At 42.3% G+C, this 22,988-nt stretch overlaps 1 protein-coding gene across 1 annotated transcript in view; it reads left to right on the top strand.

Moving 5' to 3' along the window:
• ntrk2a (neurotrophic tyrosine kinase, receptor, type 2a) overlaps positions 1-22,988 on the top strand; it is a 195,497-nt gene that overhangs the window by 31,037 nt on the left and 141,472 nt on the right. The window contains exons 4-9 of the mRNA XM_078214460.1: positions 3,801-3,869; positions 7,527-7,684; positions 13,319-13,455; positions 15,466-15,601; positions 17,434-17,736; positions 22,096-22,128. Coding sequence (XP_078070586.1) covers positions 3,801-3,869; positions 7,527-7,684; positions 13,319-13,455; positions 15,466-15,601; positions 17,434-17,736; positions 22,096-22,128 — 836 coding nt within the window. The remainder of the gene's footprint in view (positions 1-3,800; positions 3,870-7,526; positions 7,685-13,318; positions 13,456-15,465; positions 15,602-17,433; positions 17,737-22,095; positions 22,129-22,988) is intronic.

Raw genomic sequence — 22,988 nt, 5'->3', positions numbered from 1 at the left:
GGATTTACCCAGCAATCCACCACATGTTTCACGGTAGCAGGAAGTGGCCTGCTATTGGCTGGTACTGCGATCTCCTGGCCCTGCCGTGGGATCTTCTGGCCCTGCCGTGAGATCTTCTGGTCCTGCTGGGGGATCTTCTGGTCCTGCCATTGTCAACTGGATTCCTTTCCATCTACTTCACCAAGGCCTCCAGTGCAGTGTCTGAAAATCTTGGAGCTTGCTCTCTTACTCACGGTATGCCATTCTCACTCTTCCTGGTCGGACTCCCAGCATGCCTACTCCAGACACAATGCTCCTCTCTTTTAAGAGGTTCAAGCTAGTTTTAAGTAGCACTCACCACTCATAATATTAGTCCCTGCTGACGTGTTGTGCCAGCTAATAACTCAGTTAGCGCTGGCTGGATGTAGGGATCATTCAAATGAACAGGCATGATAAAATTGGCATAGTGTCTGCATTGCAACCACAGAGAGTGCAGGTGGATCATATGTCAGGATCCCCTCACCTGTTTTCATGTGCTATCCAGTTTAACCCCCATATGTTAATAGGTCTGAGATAGTTCTTGTGAAGCATTAGCACAATGATAGATTTGTTGGCTAAATGATGAGCTCCTATGCTGTAAATTCGATGCAATTCACCCTAGTACGCTGTGTTTCATGCAGTGCCATTGCAACAATGGTAGATTGCAATTAGGTGCTCCAGAGGAAGCATCCAATGTTATGGCTAATCAGGAATTTGCATATCTTAATTGTGCCATCAGAAGTCTGCTGCCTTTTCTTTGGTAGAAGAGAAACCTCTGCATATTACCTTTGGAACTTGGGGAAATAAATAGTGATGTCTTGAGGAGTGTACATATTACAGAGAAGGAGGTGCTGGAAGTCTTAAGGTGCATCAAGATAGATAAATCCCTGGGACCTGATGAAGTGTATCCCAGGACATTGTGGGAGGCTAGGGAGGAAATTGCAGGTCCCCTAGCCGAGATATTTGAAGCATCGATAGTCACGGGTGAAGTGCCTGAAGATTGGAGAGTGGCAAATGTTGTGCCTTTGTTTAAAAAGGGCTGCAGGGAAAAGCCTGGGAACTACAGGTCAGTGAGCCTCGCATCTGTGGTGGGTAAATTGTTGGAAGGTATTTTGAGAGACGGGATCTACAGGCATTTAGAGACGCAAGTACTGATTAGGGACAGTCAGCATGGCTTTGTGAGTGGAAAATCATGTCTCACAGATTTGATTGAGTTTTTTGAAGGAGTAACCAAGAACGTAGATGAGGGCAGTGCAGTTGATGTTGCCTACATGGACTTTAGCAAGGCCTTTGACAAGGTACTGCATGGTAGGTTGTTGCATAAGGTTAAATCTCATGGGATTCAGGGTGAAGTATCTAAATGGATACAAAATTAGTTTCTTGACAGTTTCTTGGTTGTAGAGAGTTGTTTTTCAAACTGGAGGCCTGTGACCAGTGGTGTGCCTTAGGGATCAGAGCTGGATCCACTGTTATTTATTATTTATATTAATGATTTGGATGAGAATATAGGAGGCATGGTTAGTACATTTGCAGATGACACTAAGATTGGTGGTATAGTGGACAGTGAAGAAAGTTATCTTTAATTGCAACAGGATCTTGATCAATTAGGCCAGTGGGCTGACGAATGGCAGATGGAGTTTAATTTAGACAAATGAGAGGTGATGCATTTTGGTAGATTGAACCAGGGCAGGACTTACTCAGTTAATGGTAGGGCGTTGGGGAGAGTTACAGAACAAAGAGAGCTAGGGGTACATGTTCATAGCTCCTTAAAAGTGGAATCACAGGTGGACAGAGTGGTGAAGAAGGCATTCGGCATGCTTGGTTTCATCGGTCAGAACATTGAATATAGGAGTTGGAATGTCTTGTTGAAGTTGTACAAGACATTGGTAAGGCCACACTTGGAATACTGTGTGCAATTCTGGTCACCCTATTATAGAAAGGATATTATTAAACTAGAAAGAGTGCAGAAAAGATTTACTAGGATGCTACCGGGACTTGATGGATTGAGTTATAAGGAGAGGCTGGATAGACTGGGACTTTTTTCTCTGGAGCGTAGGAGGCTGAGGGGTGAACTTATAGAGGTCTATAATGAGGGGCACAGATCAGCTAGATAGTCAATATCTTTTCCCAAAGATGAGGAGTCTAAAACTAGAGGGCATAGTTTAAGGTGAGAGGGGAGAGATACAAAAGTGTCCAGAGGGGCAATTCTTTCACACAGAGGGTGGTGAGTGTCTGGAACAAGCTGCCAGAGGTAGTAGTCGAGGCGGGTACAATTTTGTCTTTTAAAAAGCATTTAGATAGTTACATGGGTAAGATGGGTATAGAGGGATATGGGCCAAATGCGGGCAATTAGGATTAGTTTAGCGGTTTTTAAAAAAAGGGCGGCATGGACAAGTTCGGCCAAAGGGCCTGTTTCCATGCTGTAAACCTCTATGACTCTATATATCAATAGGTCTGGTCACTTCTGTCTTCAGATGCCTCCTGTCAGGAGGGAACAGAGCACCTCTAGTTAAACTTGATCTGCCAGGCATTCCTTCATTGGTCTTCCTCTTCACAAGAGACACTGAATAAAAAACCTTCTCCTGGGACAAGTGGTCAGAATGGGGAATGTCATCAGAGGTTTGGATATCTTCTGATTGGTTCTTGTCGACTACAAGCAGAGACCATTGTTCCTGCTTCCCTAGGAAAGCTCAGGAAATCTGAGAAAATTTTAGCAAATGCAGGAAGGCAGCAATTCAAGCTCACTCACTTTCTGACCTTTGCATGCAGAGAACTGGATGTCCCCAGCAGCAAAGATCAAGGAAATCCACCTTTGTATAACATCACTTTCACATATTTATAGTGCAAACAACCCTCTCAAAGGTTATATTCTATGTAAAGTGCTCATGGCCTTTAACGTCTACACCACACTCAAGTTATAAAACCCATGTTTAAAATCGCATTCAAGGTAAACGGTGTACAACAAGACCCTCAATGGCTATATTTTGTATGATTCTTTTTTCACGGTACGCGCTTGCCTGTGGTGGCACAATGGTTAGCACTGCTGCCTCACAGCACCAGGGTTCGATTCTGGCCTTAGGTGACCGTGGAATTTGAATGTTCTTCCCATGTCTGTGTGGGTTTCTTCCAGGTGCTCTGGTTTCCTCCCACAGTGTAGGTTAGATGGACTGGCCATGGTAAATTACCCCTTAGTGTCCAAAGATGTGTAGGTTAGGGGAATTAACCATGATAAATGTGCAGGGCTAGAGGGGTAGGGTGGAGGGGAGGGTCTGGGTGGGATGCTCTTTCAGAGAGTCGATGCAGATTCGATGGGCTAGTTGGCCTCTTTCTGCACTGTTGGGATTCTATGGTTCTAAATGATTGTTACCATTATTATTGGAGTTATTTTGAACATTCCATGGGACGTTCTTCCAGCCATTATTTTAAGGGAACTGCCTGGAACAATGGGAGGGACAGAAACCCTCATAACATTTAAAAGATACTTAAACATGCACATGAAATGCAGTTACGTATGAGGCCTTGGATCAAGAGCAGAAAGTGGGATTAGACTGGATTGCTGCTTGTTGGCCAATGTGGACACAATGGGCTGAATGGCCTCCTTCCATGCTGCAAATTTCTATAATTCTGTCATTGTGTGTTATGTTACTTTATTAAAAAAATGAATAGAAATGCATTAAAACAGTAGACAAAAATATGAGTTTAATATGGTCAAAATGCCCACGTTCGGCATGCCTTTGCATTGTAACTAACTCTCACACAGTCTAGTTTTATTTCTGTTCCAGAAACCTTGCCAATAACAGATTTTCAAGCTTGTCCTGGAAGCCCTTTCGATACTTGGAACTGACCCATTTGTAAGTGGCATTTCGTAAACATGTATAATATAATTAATGCAAAGGTTTCAAATATACCAAAATCTTATCTGGGTTCTTAATATGACAGCATAGAATTATTTATTGACCTGAAAGAGTAGTATATTTACTGTTTCAATCACAATAACCTAGAAATTATGCATTGAGATATTGCCATTAGGAAATTTAACACATTGATTTGAAATTACTTTTGTCCAATATTTTAATGAAAGTATTGATCTGATTTGAACAGCGGACAGTTAATTAGATGAACATGTTAAGCATTAATTTAATGATGTCAACATGCCTATGTTCCAGATGCAAACTCATTGGGTATTCATGCAGTAATTCAATTTCTAGACTTGTGTACTTGATGTAGCCTTTATAATCAAACTTTTTATTTATTAGTTATGTTCTACTAAGTAGCTGCTTTCTGTGCTTTAATCAGAAATGTCAGCTTTGGAGACCTGTATTTCTCTGGTCAAGTTGTAACAGAAAGCCCAATTGCCCTTGAGAGTAAGCATTAAATAATGTTGTAGATGTTATGAATAGAATGAACACCTCATCAATCCAGATTTCCCTGTTTAATGGAAACATAATTTTACCATTGCCCCATAGAGATTATTGAAGTAAACAGGTCAGCAATGATAGACTGCTGATTTTATATTCTTTAATATATTCTTAAACTTCCTTGTAAGTTTGATGCCATTATTTTCCAATTACTGAATTTATCTTGTATGTTGACGTAGTTGCCAATTTTAACCATGTAACAATACACGTTTGAAATGCCCAGTTTTGAAAGGTGAGCTATTACTTTATAGAAATTATTTTGTGATTAGAAAATACTTAATCAATTAATTTAATCAGTCTAGATGAAGACTTTCATTTCATACTGCAAACTGGGACAAAGACTTCAAGAGGCTTTTTAATTTGAGATCACAGCATTGTTTTAGAAAGGTGTAAATAATAGGAAGTCCATTTGATATAGTGCATTTTTAATACTACTCTTCAATTATTTTGTTGCAGCGATCAGAGCTAGATCTCATTCCAGTGAATACTTACTTATAGATAACATTTTACAAAATTATTTATGCAGTAGAATCTAAAAACATATTAGTTTAAGATAATTTAGGAGTAATTTCTAAAATAATTTTGGAGTAATTTATTACACTTGTACAACTTAAGAGTATTATCTCATTGGACTTATTTTCATTCGGAAGATTTTACCTCTTTCTTACACTTTTATTTCCATTCTGATTACATTGTCGATATCGTTCACTGAATGATGAATGTGAAAGTACATACTTCTAGTGAGTTTTTGGCATTTTTCCACTTAGTTTCCATATCAAGCAGAGATCAGCATTTGAACTGCCTCTGATAGGCAAAAGTAGCCACAATCGAGTCAATTACTGAATTTACTGGTATTAGATTGACATTTTTTTTCCTGATTAAAAGTGTTACAGTTTTTTTGTTGCTGTTACTGATTCTATCTAATATTTAATGTTGGGACGTGAATGGTTCATGGTTGAGTTGAACTCGATGTCCATTGTGGGATTTAGAATGGCTCTCAGAATTGGACATAATCTAATGAAATTTATATTATTTGATTTTCTGTATATGCACTTTAAGAGCTAATCAATGAAACATTTTTACACTCCGTACATTTCTTATATGCAACAATAACACAATAGATACTAAAATGAATCAACATTTGTTTTTAACCAGGGTGATTCAAGTGTATTTGTGCCCTGACCTTAAGGGATTCGAGCAGCAATGGAGATGTAGGGCCCAATTTTACCATTTTCATTCTAAGTGCTGAATCTGGTGTAATGCAGATCTGACTTAGAAATCTGCTCTCAGGCGCCCTCGTACGCACAGAGCCTGAAAAAAATATCTCCAGTCCTATTCGCGCTGTGGGCGGGGCTTAGCGCGGCCAAAACGATCGGAGCTCTGAACTGCGCATGCGCAGTTGGAAAAAAAATTAGAAAAAGTGCGCCCGTGTCAGATCGCTCCCGAGCCGCAGAAAGTGTAGAAAGCAGCTCGGGAGCTAAAAGCAGGAGCGATGGTGCACACACACATCACTGTCCCCCTTATCCACCCCCCCACTACCCACACACATCACTGTCCCCCTTATCCACCCCCCCACTACCCACACACATCACTGTCCCCCTTATCCACCCCCCCACTACCCACACACATCACTGTCCCCCTTATCCACACCCCCCACTACCCACACACATCACTGTCCCCCTTATCCACACCCCCCACTACCCACACACATCACTGTCCCCCTTATCCACCCCCCCACTACCCACACACATCACTGTCCCCCTTATCCACCCCCCCACTACCCACACACATCACTGTCCCCCTTATCCACCCCCCCACTACCCACACACATCACTGTCCCCCTTATCCACCCCCCCACTACCCACACACATCACTGTCCCCCTTATCCACACCCCCCACTACCCACACACATCACTGTCCCCCTTATCCACCCCCCCACTACCCACACACATTGCTGTCCCCCTTATCCACCCCCCTACTACCCACACACATCACTGTCCCCCTTATCCACCCCCCTACTACCCACACATATCACTGTCCCCCTTATTCACCCCCCACTACCTACACATATCACTGTCCCCTTATCCACTCCCCCTACTACCCAGACCGATCGCCACCCCTGTCCCCCCTCCCCCCCCCACCGATCGCCCGCAGAGTGGCAGCAGATCCCCTGCCCCCGCCCCCCCCCACCAGAGAATGATCTGACCTGCCCCCCCCCACCCCCCCCACCCCCCACCCCCCGTCACTGATCTGAGTCAGAGAGCCGTTGGAAGCACTGAACATGCTCTTCAGCAGCTGTAGCACCCGATTCAGACTTTTATTTAGCAGGTCCCTTATGGCGCGGTTCCGGATTGGCAAACGCAGTGGTAAAGGGGCAAATGTTGATAAAGTTGGGCGCGCAGTTCATTAATTCAATTTAAATGCATGCAAATGCATTAAATGCAAAAATTCTGCTCCCATTTGTCTCCAGCAAGCCAATGCGATTAGGCAAAAATTGATTAAAGTCTGTGCCTGCCCCTTCCTGCACAACTCACAGCTGAGAGTTAAAGGTTGATTATTGCCACTTCAATTTCCTATATTTTTTAAAAGCATGTACAGTTTTGCTCGCCTTTTTATGCTTTCCTGTTCCCTTCATATCTGTGAGCAAACCAGCTCAGTGCAGTTGAGAAGGGACAACAGCATAAATAGATCACCTTATTAAAGTAGCCTGCTTTTAAATTCTGTTCCAAACATAACCATTTAGGAAGAAGTATAGTGGAGTAATACTTCTACTATTTACTACCTTAGACCTGACTAAGCTACCTGGGACATATTTCTAACACGATGGGTGGGATTTTATGGCCTCGGCTTGTCCCAAAACCGTAAAATCCCGCCTGAGGTCAACGGACTTTTCCATGTTCCGCCCCTCATCAGCTTTGATTCCCCATGGTGGGTGGAACGGTAAAATTCCAGCTGTTGTACTTTATTTTGACCAGCTCTGCTTGAAAACTGAGATGACCCTTGTAAGTTATCTGAAGGAAAACTAATTCCGTACATATTACTGCATTGCTGGGGTACACTAAAATACATGTAAATTTCTTTCCGCTCTAGAATCTTAACAGAAAACCCATTCCTGTGTTCATGTGGCATTGCGTGGATCCAGTTCTGGCAGGCAAATAACCTGTCCACCCTGGAGGTTCAGAACCTGACATGTCGAGGCGAGAATGACTGGAGGATAATGCTGCCGTATATGAGGATTCCAGACTGTGGTACTGTCATTTTTCCCAAAAGCATTGTGTATGATTCCTTTTCCCTTCAAGTCTGATGAATAGAGAAGAAAGAGCTTGAATACATTAAAAATCCTTAAGGGTTTAACAGGTGGAACGTATGTCGGAAATACCCAGACATGTTTTTAGTATCGTGCACAAATTCCATGCCCTCACTGTCACTTGTGACAAAGTATTTTGGCCTTATTGATTGCTGTACATTTAATAATTTTAGGTTGCAATTGTCATTTATTTTAGTGCCATATTAATGATTTAATTATCTTTTCAATGTTCGTACTCAAAATGCTGATGGCAATGAAGACTAAATGGAGCATTAATTCTGACCAGACTTTAAAATATGACTAGGGGTCACAATGAGAAATTAGCCAGGTCATTGCTATTGGATACAGAGCCCTATGTTATTAGGTTTTGAGACCTATGCTGGAGGAAATCGAGCTCTATGTTACTGGATACAGAGCCTAATGGTAGAGGGTGCAGAGCTCCATGTTATTGGGTACAGTGCCCATGTTAAAATGCAGCCCTCTACTAGTAGGTACAGAGTGCTATGCTTTAGAGTGCAGAACTTGGATAGGATTTTCCAGTCCCCCCTGCCCCATCCCCAGGACCAGAACTTCCTGCCCGAGGTCAGTGGGCTTTTGACTTGTCCGTCATAATTACCGTCAGGTCTGCAACGAATCCTGCGGTGGATGGGACCAGAAGATTTAGACCCTTGGATGGGTTCAGAGCCCGGCGTTATAGGGTGCAGAGCCCGGCGTTATAGGGCGCAGAGCCCGGCGTTGTAGGGTGCAGATTTTCTGTTGCTGGATACAGAGTCATATATTAGTTTGTACAGAGTCCTCTGTTTTTGGATACAGGGCTTGTGTTATTGGATACAAAGCCCTCTGTTGTTGGATGCAGCACTCTGTTGTTGGATACTGATCCCTAGAACATCATTAGGCTGTTCAGAATTAATTCTACTTAAGCAAACAAATTACTTAATCAGTAGAAATGAGGTGAACCCGGTTGGAATGATGGTAAACTAACACAACAGTATAAACACAGGGCTGAAAGAGAAATAAATTAAACTGAAAATATACCTCTCTTTCTAACTTTGGGCTGAATTTAATGCACATAACAATGGCCCTGTCTACGGGCCAGAAAAGCTGGGCGCAACCTTGTTGCGGCCCTTTTCAGACGCCCCAGTGGAATTCATAACAATAGGCAGTTAATTGCTGACGGTTAGTGCTTCAGCCCCTTTAAGAACAGATGTCCCTCTGCCAAGAGCTGCTGGCCAATCAGAGGGCTGGCAGCTCCTCAGTGCCACAGGGCGCCACCATAAATGGTGGCCGCTATTGGTACTGCAGCAGGTCCAGGCCTGCAATGGTGGAGCCTGCCCAATGGTGGACTTGCCAGGGCCACTCGTGAAGACCCTGGTAAGAAGGTGGGGTTGGTGTTGGTGTGGATGAGAAAGGGGAATCTTGCAGTGGGGATTAATCTTGCCACTGGGTGCCCTCTGTGAGCCACAGGGAGCCAGATCTGGAAAGCAAGGCTGTGCTAGGCTATTAATTGATCCATTAAGGGCCTCAGTTGCCGCTCAGGCAGGAACAATGACCTTGACCTTCCCACCCCTGACTTCATCGGCAAGAAATTGGGAAGGTAACAGTCACTTCAATGTTTTCCTGATTTTACAGCATCTCCCAACTTCATAGCCCACTCCCGCGGGCAAGATTTGTCCCTATCTGAAGGCATCTAGGCCACAAAGTTGAAAGTTATCCCTTGCAAAGAATCTAAAGAGCTATGAAAGCATTTTAGGACATAGACAAAGGTTAATTATTAAAGGCTGCAAATAGAGGAATAGCGGAACATGCGAAAAACCCAGACCTGGCTATGGAAGCTCGTTGAATCATAATGTAAAGGTTTCATGTAAATAAAATACCGCAGTCTCCTGTCTGATTTACAGCCTGACTAGAAGGCAGGAGCTGAAACAATCAGCAGGAGAGCGCAATTGGGGATCTATGAGATTGTCTCCAGCAGCAATGTGGGGGAACGCAGCTCTGGCCAAGATCAGGTGAGGGCAGGAGTGGAGGGGGGTTCTGAGAGAGCGGGGCTCACTGGAGGTCCCAGATCTGGGCTGGTGGTGGTGGGGGGAGTTTGTTACAATTGTGGAGGAGAGGACATAGCCCTGTTCCAAGAATGCCTGAAGCTGCCTTGTGGGGTCTCACCTGGCCCAGAAGGAAATCTGAGAGTATGTTTTGAATTTCTGGGCCTCTTCTTGCCCAGGATTTGCTTCTGGCAGGTTTTTGCCAACACTCATTCAGGCCTGTTTGATTCATTCTGAATCTCAGGTGTCTGCTTGAAAGAGTTGGTTAATATGGGGGCATAGCAGGAAGGTTGTGGAAATAGTGCATAACCGAAACCAATTATTTTAACTGCCTCCCCTGTCAGGTTTCTGTCAGGTTGGGACAGTTAAAATAAATCTTGATTCCTGAGACCTTGAACACAATTTTGACTCAATTTAAATTTTAAGTCATCTGTCAACTCCAACTGTTAAGAACATTTGCTTTCTTTCTTTGCTTAAATAACATTGATGTACTGGTAGTAAACTAATGTTGAGGAACCTTAAATACTTTAGAAATGATCTGCTTACTGATAGAAGCCAGATGCTTTGGAATGACTTATTTGCTGCGTCAAATCAATTGCAAACTTTAACATGGACCACTGGACTGGTACATCATGTCAGAATGCCAGCACATTCTGCAGCAGAGAGCTGAGTCCTGGCTTCGTGCCCAATAGATTGTGAACAGACAGGGCCTGACAATTGCCATGGGTTAAGAAGAACTGTCATTTGGAGATCACATATTTTCTCCACAGGGAATCATCACAATGAGGGTAGACCATTTAATCCCCAGAGCCTGGTCCATCATTTAATTAGATCAAAGAACAAAGAACAATACAGCACAGGAACAGGCCCTCCGGCCCTCCAAGCCTGCGCCGCTCATGTGCCCAACTAGACCATTCGTTTGTATCCCTCTATTCCCAGTCTGTTCATGTGGCTATCCAGATAAGTCTTAAACGATCCCAGCGTGTCCGCCTCAATCACCTTGCTTGGCAGTGCATTCCAGGCCCCCACCACCCTCTGTGTAAAATATGTCCCCCTGACATCTGTGTTGAACCTTGTCCCCCTCACCTTGAACCCGTGACCCCTTGTGTTCGTCACCTCCGACCTGGGAAAAAGCTTCCCACTGTTCACCCTATCTATGCCCTTCATAATTTTATACACCTCTATTAGGTCGCCCCTCATCCTCCGTCTTTCCAGGGAGAACATCCCCAGTTTACCGAATCTCTCCTCATAGCTAAGACCCTCCATACCAGGCAATATCCTGGTAAACCTTTTCCGTACTCTCTCCAAAGCCTCCACGTCCTTCTAGTAGTGTGGCAGAACTGGTCGCAGTATTCCAAATGTGGTCTAACCAATGTTCTATACAGCTGCAATATCATATGCCAACTTTTATATTCTATGCCCCGTCCAATAAAGGCAAGTATGCCATATGCCTTCTTGACCACCCTCTCCACCTGTGCTGCCACCTTTAAGGATCTGTGGACTTGTGCACCCAGGTCCCTCTGTGTGTCTATACTCCTGATGGTTCTGCCATTTGTTGGAGAGCTCCGCCTTACATTAGATCTACCGAAATGCATCACTTCGCATTTATCTGGATTAAATTCCATCTGCCATTTCTCCGCCCAATGTTCCAGCCTATCTAGATCCTGCTGTATTCTCTGACAATGTTCATCACTATCCGCAACTCCAGCAATCTTTGTGTCGTCCGCAAACTTACTGATCACACCAGCTCCATCTTCCTCCAAATCATTTATATATATATATATCACAAACAGCAGAGGTCCCAGTACAGAGCCCTGCGGAACACCACTAGTCACAGACCTCCAACCGGAAAAAGACCCCTCCACTGTTACCCTCTGTCTTCTATGGCTAAGCCAGTTCTCCACCCATCTAGCTAGCTCACCTTTTATCCCGTGAGATTTAACCTTTTGCACCAGCCTGCCATGAGGGACCTTGTCAAACGCTTTACTAAAATCCATATAAACGATATCCACGGCCCTTTCCTCGTCAATCGTTTTTGTCACCTCCTCAAAAAACTCAACCAAATTTGTGAGGCATGACCTCCCTCGTACAAAACAAAACCATGCTGTCTATGGCTAACCTGAGCCATAACTTCATTTACTGACCTCCATATCCCTGATACCCTTACCTCACAAAAATAATAGTCAAATTCCATGGATAAAACTAGACCACATGCCATTTACAGTGAATCCTCTGGACTTAGAGGCAGAATTTGTGCTTCAAAGAAATGTTGTCCCTCACACGCATTGTTATATACCCATGAAAAACACTAACAGCACAAACATGCAGGCGGACCTCTGAGACATTACGGACTCTGGATACTTGTTTATTCTGGTAAGTAAACAAGTGCCATTTCTCCATCTCCCTCCTCACATCGTTACTGGGAGGTCCAGAAGCCGCAGGGGCTTTTCAGCTAAGGAAGAGACTTTTTGACAAAGAAATTAGTTTATCAGCAACACCAGAGAGACCAGCAGGAAATTGAAGTTGAGGCCATGATCAGAAGATTCATGATCTTGTTCAATGGTGCAGGCAGCTCAAAGGGCCGAATGGCCTACTTCTGCTCACAGTTTCTATGTCCTGATATTCATAAAGGATCAACTTTGGCCTTTAAATAAATTTGTGACGCTGGTGTAGAAACTCATTTTACCATCAGCAAATGTAGCAAAATTACAGACATGCTGTCCATGTTCCTTTGAGGTGTGCTGTTGGTGAACAAGATCAATTGTTGGTGTATGGTTAGAAAATTGCTTGTAAAAACTCATTCATCCATCAAATCACTGAAGGATCTCTGAAGTCTTGCTGTTCCCATGAGAAGAAGATCAGCATTAGTTGGTGGAACATTGAATTCAGCAGCTGCAAACTGACAGATTTGAGCACTTCTAATACTAAATCCATAACCTCAGAACCTTCAACCTTTGGCAGATTGAGTCCTCCCCCCCCCCCCCACCCCATCAAATAATCTTAAAATTAAAAGTGTAATGAATGAATCAGAATAACCCCAGTCGTACTTATCTTGGTGTGAAGTTTTTGTCAGGTGGCATCAATGCTTTTCATGCGACTAAGATTCTTACTCATTCAACAACGAAGAACCAGTTACTCATTGGGACCATAGAATCATAGAATCCCTACAGTGCAGAAGGAGGCCATTCTGCCCATCAAGCTTGCACCAACAACAATCCCACCCAGATCCTATCCCTGTAACCTCACATATTTTCCCTGTTAATTCCCCTAACACTGCTAATGAGGCATGAGTAATCTGGAGAAAGTTAAACAATGAAATTCTATTGACCTGAAATGTTGACTGTTTCACTTTCCACAAATGTTTTGCTTTACAGGCTGAGTATTTCAAGTTTTGGAATTAATAGGGTAGCCCTTTCAAAGAGCTATGTGGCCTCCTTTTGTCCTAGATTATTATATCATTCTACATCTAAAGTCATTCGCATAGATGCGATTGTCTATGAAGTATTTTTCATAAATTTCCCCTTTCTTTATTTCAGAATTGCCTAAGGCCTCTGTAAACATTACCAATGTTACCGTGGTTGAAGGGGGAGAAGTTGCAATTCGGTGTACTGCTGTAGGCCATCCAATTCCCACTATGGACTGGCAAGAACACATCCTCTATTCGACTTATCAGGTTTGACTGTGATGTTCTCAGAATTCAGCATTTCTAACACAACTCACCATTTTAATATGTTTTGCTAAGAATAAGAAATAAATGGTGAGCATTGGGCTAACGGTGGGAAATTCTTTTTATTCATTCCTGGGACATGGGTGTCACTGGCTGGCCAGTATTTATTGCCCATCCCTAGTTGCCCGACGTCAGTTGAAAGTCAACCACATTGCTGTGGCTCTGGAGTCACATGTAGGCCAGACCAGATAAGAACAGTAGATTTCTTTCCCTAAAGGACTTTAGTGAATTTAGTAGATTCTTAATTCCAGATATTCTTTATTGAATTCAAATTCCACTATCTGCCGTGATGGAATTCGAACCCAAGTCCCCAGAACATTGATTGAGTTTCTGAGGTAATAGTCTAGCAATAATATCTTTATGCCATTGCCTCCCCACATGTGTCATTAACCAGACAAGCATCTATGTTCTGTGGCGTTCTCATTTGGAATTCTTTATCTGCTATTTCTTTCCTCTCGGCTTCTCTGTTCTATAAGTGCTTCCCTGCTGAAAATAAGGTTGTAAGGGGATTTTCTCGGAGTGCCCCTCTGGGGGCGCCTTGTATTCAGCTGATCATAGTTACCACAAAGACTTGTGAAAGACAGTATGCAGTTAAAGATATTCTTTATTTGACCAACACACATCGGGAGAGAGATGGTCAGAGGATTCTAGCCTCTCTCTGACGTTACGTCACATGAGCACAACAGATATACATTTCTGAAGATTCGATCCTCCCGTCCCACCTGTCACCCAAGCTGGACGGTCCAATTACATTCATACACTTTATTTACTTTGGCCAATAGCAGAATTAGAAATTAATTGGTCAACCTAATCTAGCGGTTCTTCCCCCCCCCCCCCATTGCCTAGTAACCTTACATACGCAAATCTGGTAGATTCAAGAGTCACTCCTAACACCAGCAGTCCCGGAATCGAGAAGGGAGTCATCTTTCTTGTCTGTTTTCTGTCCTTTTATCAGTGGAGGCTGAATATATCTATCTTTTCATTGCAGCTAGAAGCTGGTCCTTCTATTCATTTCAAGAACCTTGGTAGCTGCTAGCTGTCTGGTCTGCCCCTGATAATAGGGTATATGCCCTATGCTTCCTTGTTCCAAAAGAATGTGGTCTGTCTAATTAAACTTATTTCCCATTATGCCAAGGGATAATTGCTTGTTGGCCAAAGCTCACAAAATACAAAAATACAGTTTAAATCTATAATGCTTGTTCAAAAATGATTATATATGTTCTTATGCAGACAACACCTTCGTATAATATATGTGAGGCACATTGCGATACCTTTGATATATATAAGGCACACTGTGATCTCTATTTTAAACTAATCTACTTTGTTTTAATAGTCTCAAAAAGTACGTGTTTCTGTACGCCATGCTACAAAGGTCATTTGCTGGGTACAGTTTTATAGGCACAGAGTTGGAAGGTGAACTAGTATGTCTGCACCAATGGCCAATGGAAAGTCATGACCCAGGCATGCAGCTCACTTCTTTCATGGGCAGCTGTTAGTAATGGATAAACTGCACACTAGTTGGAATGAGAAGCTATTGGTATAAAAGGCTTAATATAGTCTTAATATAGCAGGTGGCACAGTAGCACAGTAGCACAGCTGCTTCACAGCTCCAGGGTCCTGGGTTCGATTCCCGGCTTGGGTCACTGTCTGTGTGGAGTTTGCACATTCTCCTCGTGTCTGCGTGGGTTTCCTCCGGGTGCTCCGGTTTCCTCCCACAGTCCAAAGATGTGCGGGTTAGGTTGATTGGCAATGCTAAAATTGCCCCTTAGTGTCCTGGGATGTGTAGATTAGAGGGATTAGCGGGTAAAAGATGTCGGGATATGGGGGGTAGGGCCTGGGTGGGATTGTGGTCGGTGCAGACTCGATGGGCTGAATGGCCTCTTTCTGTACTGTAGGGTTTCTATGATTTCTATGATGATAGTCCAGTGAATGACATCATGTTATTTCTCCTCATAGTCAGCAGAAACTTCCAGACCACCAGTAATATTAAAGCTCAACAACATTTCTGGTGATGACAATGGACAGCAACTTGTCTGCACAGCAGAGAATATTGTGGGGGAATCGAAGGTCGTTGTCAATCTAACTGTTCTCTGTGAGTATGCACAGTATTTCTGTCACATTTTATCTTTGTACTTTTATTTCATACATTTACACCAACGACATGGCCATGATCAGCTTAGACAGAATCTAATGTGGGTGAAGAATCAAAAAGAAAATCAAATTTTCAAATCACCTAGCCTGCAATTATTTAATCGGTTGCTGTTTCGCAATGTTTTACACTCTGCTGAACAAAAAACATTGGGTGGAATTCAGTGTTGGTGCTGGGGGTCTCTTGCCCACAAGTTGCAGAATCATTGTGTACCTGGTCCTGCTTTTCTTCAGTCATCTGATGTAATCTGATGGCTCGGGTCACTGTCTGTGTGGAGTTTGCACATTCTCCTCGTGTCTGCGTGGGTTTCCTCCGGCTGCTCCGGTTTCCTCTCACAGTCCAAAGATGTGTGGGTTAGGTTGATTGGCCGTGCTAAAAAAATTGCCCCTTAGTGTCCTGAGATGCGCAGGTTAGAGGGATTAGTGGGTGAATATGGGGGTAGGGCCTGGGTGGGATTGTGGTCGGTACAGACTCGATGGGCCAAATGGCCTCTTTCTGCACTGTAGGGTTTCTATGATTCTATGATAATTATGAGGTAATCAGGCATTTACCTGGACAGTGCAGGCTTCCCATGCAATTAAACCCCGAGTAGGGTGGAAATCCCACCCTGAGAACTCCTGGCCAATCAGAGGATTGCAGATCTCCGGTACTGGCAGTTCCACCTAACTGTCTTCCCTCCACTGGTGGGTGACTTTCCCACATTAGTGCCGTCTTACCATGGAATTAATGCCTCCCGTGTGATTTTCCAGGTCCACCATCTTGCCCACTCCAGCGGGCTCCTCTAAACTCCATCCATTGTGACACAGTGCCATTAATGACGATGAATCAAAGAAAAAATGCCCAGATATCACTTGAATTATGTCATTGTTAGAAGTAGTAAACAACCTGTAAGTTTAAAGAGACAGATTAAGTCTATTGTATCGACTTTTGTGGTAGAAAAGTGCCCAGCTGTGATTGTAGACCTGGCTCTGGCCTGGCCCCCAATCAAAATGCTGGTTCCATTTGTATTTTCTGTCCCCTTCTAAAAGGGTCTGATTGAGTAGCTAAAGAAAGTTCTTTGCTGATAGTTCCAGCGCATCAACAAGCAGCTACTTTTCCTTCCTCATTCCTCTGGTTGATCCCCAAGAGACAATAGATCATGGCATAGCACCTGCCAGTGCTATTTAATCCTGCTCTGACATTAAATACTCCAGCAGGGTCGAGGCAGGAGGTCACTAGTGCCAGCTTTGCTGCACTCCTATAAACAGAGCTGGGCAAAATAATTTTGCTCCCTGTCCATAATCTGGCCAGTGAAGGCTGTACCTCAAGGGGTTCAATGACCTAATCTGGTCAGTGGAAGTATTAAACACTGCACTTTGTGAGGTGTAAAAGTTGTAGTTAGATCATGTATTTATTTATTTTTTAAAACATTGACAAAGCACTTCACCTATAGAGGTCAATAAAGTCATGGATGCCAAATCATGAAGGGAGAAATTAAAAGGAGTGGCTGAAAGCTTGGTCTTAAAGATGGGATTTGAGAAGGTTATTAAAGGGTCAGAGAGAGGTGGTTGGGTGCAATCCTTTAGGGAGGAACTTCCAGATAGCAAGGTGAAGTGGTTGAAAGTCCTCAAATGGAGGGATGAATGATGGACAAGGGCTTATTTGAGTGTTTTTTGTGCCTAATTCCTGAGGGATTACGTTCACATATATTTGGTAACCGTGTATTATTGATACAACCTTCATCACATTCTATGTAACATTGGGTTTAATTTAACATCATTTGCTTTTCTCTCTAGTTCCTCCTCGGATAATATTGTTGGGTGAGGCAATCCCAGATCACCGTTGGTGCATTCCTTTCAGTGTAACAGGCAACCCGCCACCCAAAATTCAGTGGTATCACAATAATTATCCTCTGAATGAGACCGATTTTATACTGACACAAATTCATGAGGAGAATATCAGCGAGCAACACGGTTGCCTGCAGCTGGACAATCCGACCCATCTGAACAATGGGAATTACACCCTATACATTTATAATGATTTAGGGCAGGATAAGGGCACAGTATACGCTCACTTCATGCACCATCCTCCTGGTTCAGGTGGGTATTTTCTTATTGTTGGTTGTTATTATTGCCACTTTATTTTGTTATCATTCTATTTTTTTAAAAATTCAGGGCGGGATTTTTCTCCCACTCTGCGGCCTGTTTCGTGGTGACAGGAGGCGCGCGCACTCTCTGGTGACGGGATCTTATTGTACCACTGTTGTCAACGGGGTTTCGCGTTGAATGCATCCCCCACCATTGGGAAACCTGTGACGGGCATGTGTTGTCGGCAGGACCATAAGATCCTGCTAGCGTGAACGGGAGCAAGGTTTTGGTATCAGTTTCAAAGTGAATTGTTAATTAGATATCTTCACCAGTCTCATTACCATACCAATCTCATCTACATAAATGGCAATAACACAAGAATTCAGTCAGTTGCAGAGATCTGTTTCATATGATAGATATAGATCAGAATGGCAAGGATCATCCCATAAACGTTTAGTGTACTTTTGGATGATAGCTAAGCCAAAGGTTTGGTTGTGAAACTTTGTGCATCACATCAAAATAAGAGGTTTTATTCTGACTCGGATTCTGTGAAGGCAGAAATTAAACATAACGTAAAAATGTAAAACTGACTTGGTTCGTGCACTTAATTTAAAAAAAAATCATTGGGGTAAAATTTGCCTTGGGTGGAGATGTAGCACAGATGGGATCACATCTGCTGCTGATTGTGCACCCTTCCTAATATTCTGTTCCATTGACTTCTCACAACTATTGGCATCAAGAATTAAACATTCAGCTTTTGGTAAGTGTACTTTGAACAAATATGTCACAAATTAGAATTGTTTGTGGGCAGGGCATCATGAAACAGATTTTACAATCATTGACAGTACAGTTTTTTTTACAGCACAGGCTTCTCTGAGTGGAGGCCTGTGACTAGTGGTGTGCCGCAGGGATCGGTGTCGGGTCCATTGTTGTTTGTCATCTATATCAATGATCTGGATGATAATGTGGTCAATTGGATCAGCAAGTTTGCTGATGATACAAAGATTGGAGGTGTAGTGGACAGTGAGGAAGGTTTTCAAAGCTTGCAGAGGGATTTGGACCAACTAGAAAAATGAGCTGAAAAATGGCAAATGGAATTTAACGCAGACAAATGTGAGATATTGCACTTTGGAAGGACGAACCAAAGTAGAACGTACAAGATAAATGGTAGAACTCTGAAGAGTGCAGTTGAACAGAGGGTCTGGGAATACAGGTACAGAATTCGCTAAAAGTGACGTCACAGGTGGATAGGGTCGTAAAGAGTGCCATTGGTACATTGGCCTTTATAAATCGGAGTATCGAGTATAAAAGTTGGAGTGTTATGGTAAGGTTATATAAGGCATTGGTGAGGCCGAATTTAGAGTATTGTGTACAGTTTTGGTTACCTAGTTACAGGAAGGATGTAAATAAGGTTGAAAGAGTGCAGAGAAGGTTCACAAGGATGTTGCCAGGACTTGAGAAGCTGAGTTACAGAGAGGGATTGAATAGGTTGGGACTTTATTCCCTGGAGCGTAGAAGAATGAAGGGAGATTTGATAGAGGTGTATAAGATTTTGATGGGTATAGATAGAGTGAATGCAAGCAGGCTTTTTCCGCTGAGGCTAGGGGAGAAAAAAACCAGAGGGCATGGGTTAAGGGTGAAAGGAGAAAAGTTTAAAGGGAATATTAGGGGGGGCTTCTTCACGCAGAGAGTGTTGGGAGTGTGGAATGAGCTGCCAGATAAAGTGGTAAAAGCGGAGTCACTTTTATCATTTAAGAAAAACCTGGACAGGTTCATGGATGAGGGGGGTTTGGAGGGATGTGGTCCAAGTGCAGGTCAGTGGGACTAGGCAAAAAATGGTTCGGCACAGACAAGAAGGGCCAAAAGGCCTGTTTCTGAACTGTAATTTTCTATGGTTCTAGTTCTCTCCGCTAGTTAAGTATTAAATAAAATAAACCATATTTTGTTAATGCAAAGGCTTAAATTCAGACACTTTGCAACCTTTTTGAACGAATGTGTAGAATGATTGCCCAGGTTGAACTATGTACTTCACACATGAGACACATTCTTGGTACATGGATATCACTTTCCAAGACTACATTCTTTCCTCACTGAAGAAAGTTTACTGCAATAACTCTGAAAACAATTTTACAATATTCCATCCCTTCCCATTAAGAAGGAAATAATATAGTGGTATGTACGGTTCTTTGACAGATAAACATGGCTATGTGTACTGAGTAATGATGTAATCATTTATATGGTATTTTTAATCTATTTTTTATAAATCTCTTTTTCCAATACATCTTGCCCTCTTTTGAGAAACTAGTTACATTTTTCCTTTTGTTGTCCATTTCGTTTTGATTTACGTTTAATATTTCATATTACTGCTATTTCATTTTTGTTTACAGCAACTCTGGTAGCACTTTAACATTTCATACAATCCTATTATTCCCTTCTTAAATTTTATTAATTTTCATCCTGTGTGTTTTCAAGCTGATGGCCTATTAGTTGTGTCAGTATTTTCACTTTTCAGTTTCAGGGTCGCCCAGTAGTGTTACTTTCAGTGCCACACATCATTGGGATGATTCCCATAAAATTGCACCTTGTGGAAATGATGTCTGGAATGTATTATATTACTCTGAAATTGATAAACCATCTGCCCGTAGTACATACTCAATGTTTTCTGATCACATCTGCGAGTCATAATTGTTGTTCCTGCTTTGGAGAATGACCTAATGATTTAAAAGCATTGGATAAATATTTTAAACGTGCGATCTTACTTTTGCAGCTGATAAAGAGGCAGCATGAGGGGTGCTGCAACTCATGACTCAGCTCACATCACATAAGGAGAGACAGATGATTGTATATTATTAATCCCGAATTTAGAAACTTGAGGTTTTTGAACATTTCCAGGCACTGAGTTCCCAGTGAACCTGCCATTTTGAAACAAATCCAGATATTATCTTGAATTCTAATTAGTCACAGATCCTTACTTTTCAGGATTTCAATGTATTTGCCCCATTGGAAAATTATTTCTGTGTGAAACTGTTGGTTTTTGTCCATTTTCCCACGATAATTGTTATTTTTAAATTTTCAACCAAACATTGATAACATAGATCTATACAATGAAATAGGTAAAATAAAGGCATGAATTAGGATCGGAAGGGACATCTGGTAATAAGGTTTTCAGAAGTGATAAGGTAGAACCATAGAAACCCTACAGTGCAGAAGGAGGCCATTCAGCCCATTGAGTCTGCACTGACAACAATCCCACCCAGGACCTATCCCCGTAATCCCACATATTTACTTCACTAATCCCTCTAACCTATGCATCCTGGGACACTAAGGGGCAATTTAGCATGGCCAAGGCACCTAACCTGACATCTTTGGACTTTGGGAGGAAACCAGAGCACCCGGAGGAAACCCACGCAGACATGAGGGATGACAGTAGCAAGAGAGAATTTTACTGCAGGATTCTGGGGATTGTGTTAAGATAAAATCCATATGGATAGCGTTAAGAACTAGAATAAGAGATAATTACGTTTTCCGTGTCCATTGCAGTGCACCAAACAATGAAGACTTCCGAGGTGTTAATAAGCAGACTGTTGAAAGAGATTGTGCAAAAACAACAGGGCAATATTTTGAACTGTCCCAGGGTGGACTGAAATACAGTAATGCATGGGATCAAAGTAGGGAACACTTTTTAAAATTTATCCAGACTGCTTCCTAGAAGAGTAAGCCTCTAGTCCAACAAGAAAATACATACTTCTAAGAAATGTAGACCAAATAACTGATATGAGAGCAGGAGAAAGTGGTCACAACTGAGTTGGGTTCAATGTAAGAAAATAGAACTATGAAGAATCAAAAATCAGGCTGTTGGAATAGTAAAGGGTAAAGTCCAGAGCGATAAGAAGGGATTTTATCCAAATTAATTCATCAGTAAAGGTGGAAAACAAATTGGATCAGTAGTGGGAAATCTTTGAGTCCAACTGTATTGTGAATATATTCCATCGGGCAAAAAGGGATAGTATGAGAATAGGTTGGCCGGTTACATAAAAGGGTAAAGGTTTTTAATGATATATAAGTAAAAGAATAACTAAAAAGAGAGACACCCTCAAGAATGAAAGATATGTGTGGTCACTAAGGAGAGTGAGGTGAGCCCTCTCCCGCTGGATCACACTACAATACTAAAGCCTATTGTAGTTGGAAGCTCAATGATGCCTCATTGGGAAGCCTCATAATTCCCAGGATAGTTTCAGGGGGGCAGAGATGTGATTAGAAAGATGGTCCATTATTTTTCCTTTGTATTAAATTTCTGAAGATTGATGAACAAAATGACAAATCTGTGGTTCTAAAATATTTGTGCCTGATTCTGCACTTCTTGAAATCTAGGCAATGAACCGATCACAGATCCTGAATTTTATGGTAAGTAATGCAACATGCAATGTTTTCCTATTTATTGTAAGACATAAACTAGAGCAAAAATATCTATGCGATCAGTGTACTTGACAAACTTCTGGAAAATCTCAATAGAGATGATCACACAGCACAACGCTGCCTGTAATTTGATGCTATTATAGACATAAATTAGTAACTTGATTCAAAGTGGTCGCAGGGTGACTGCTGTATGAAATTTCATCTTTCTCAGAACAGTCTTATTTTATATCTAATCATTCTACACCTGACCTGTGTGTCCTTGTTGCTGGAATTAACAATCCTTCTGTTCATGAGCACAAAAAATGGATAAAATAAAATAAAAACTTCTGATTGCAGAGAAATTAGTTTTAGTATTTTCTAAGGTGTTCTGTTATAAGAACATTAGAAACAATAGCAAAAATGACCCCTTGAGATCACCCTATAATTCAAAAAGATACTGGCTGAACACCTTTTTTTACTCTCCTGCTTTATCTCCATATTTCTTGATTCTCTTAGTACCCAAGACTATTGATCTCAGCCTTGAATGCAATCAGTGACTGACTTTCCACAACCATTAGGGTAGAGAATTCCAAACATTCACAACCCTTTGAGTGAAGATATTTTTCCTCATCTCAGTTCCAAGTGGCTGAGACAATGGTCGGTATTTTACAACCTCACTCGGGGAAGGCTCGTAAAATCCTGCCTGAGGCCAATGGAGAATTTCATTCTGCGAGCCATGCCCGCCCCGATTCCAGGGCAGGCGTGGTGGTAAAATTCTGGCAATGACCGCTAACTAGCTCCGGACTATCACCAAGTGAAACATCTGATAGCATCTACCCTGTCAAGCCCTTTAAAAATGTTATACATTT

The sequence above is a fragment of the Mustelus asterias genome, chromosome 6 (genome assembly GCF_964213995.1).
Source record: "Mustelus asterias chromosome 6, sMusAst1.hap1.1, whole genome shotgun sequence".
NCBI lineage: Eukaryota > Metazoa > Chordata > Chondrichthyes > Carcharhiniformes > Triakidae > Mustelus > Mustelus asterias.
Note: the sequence above shows the minus strand (reverse complement) of the source record. Positions and strands in the feature narration are given on the sequence as shown.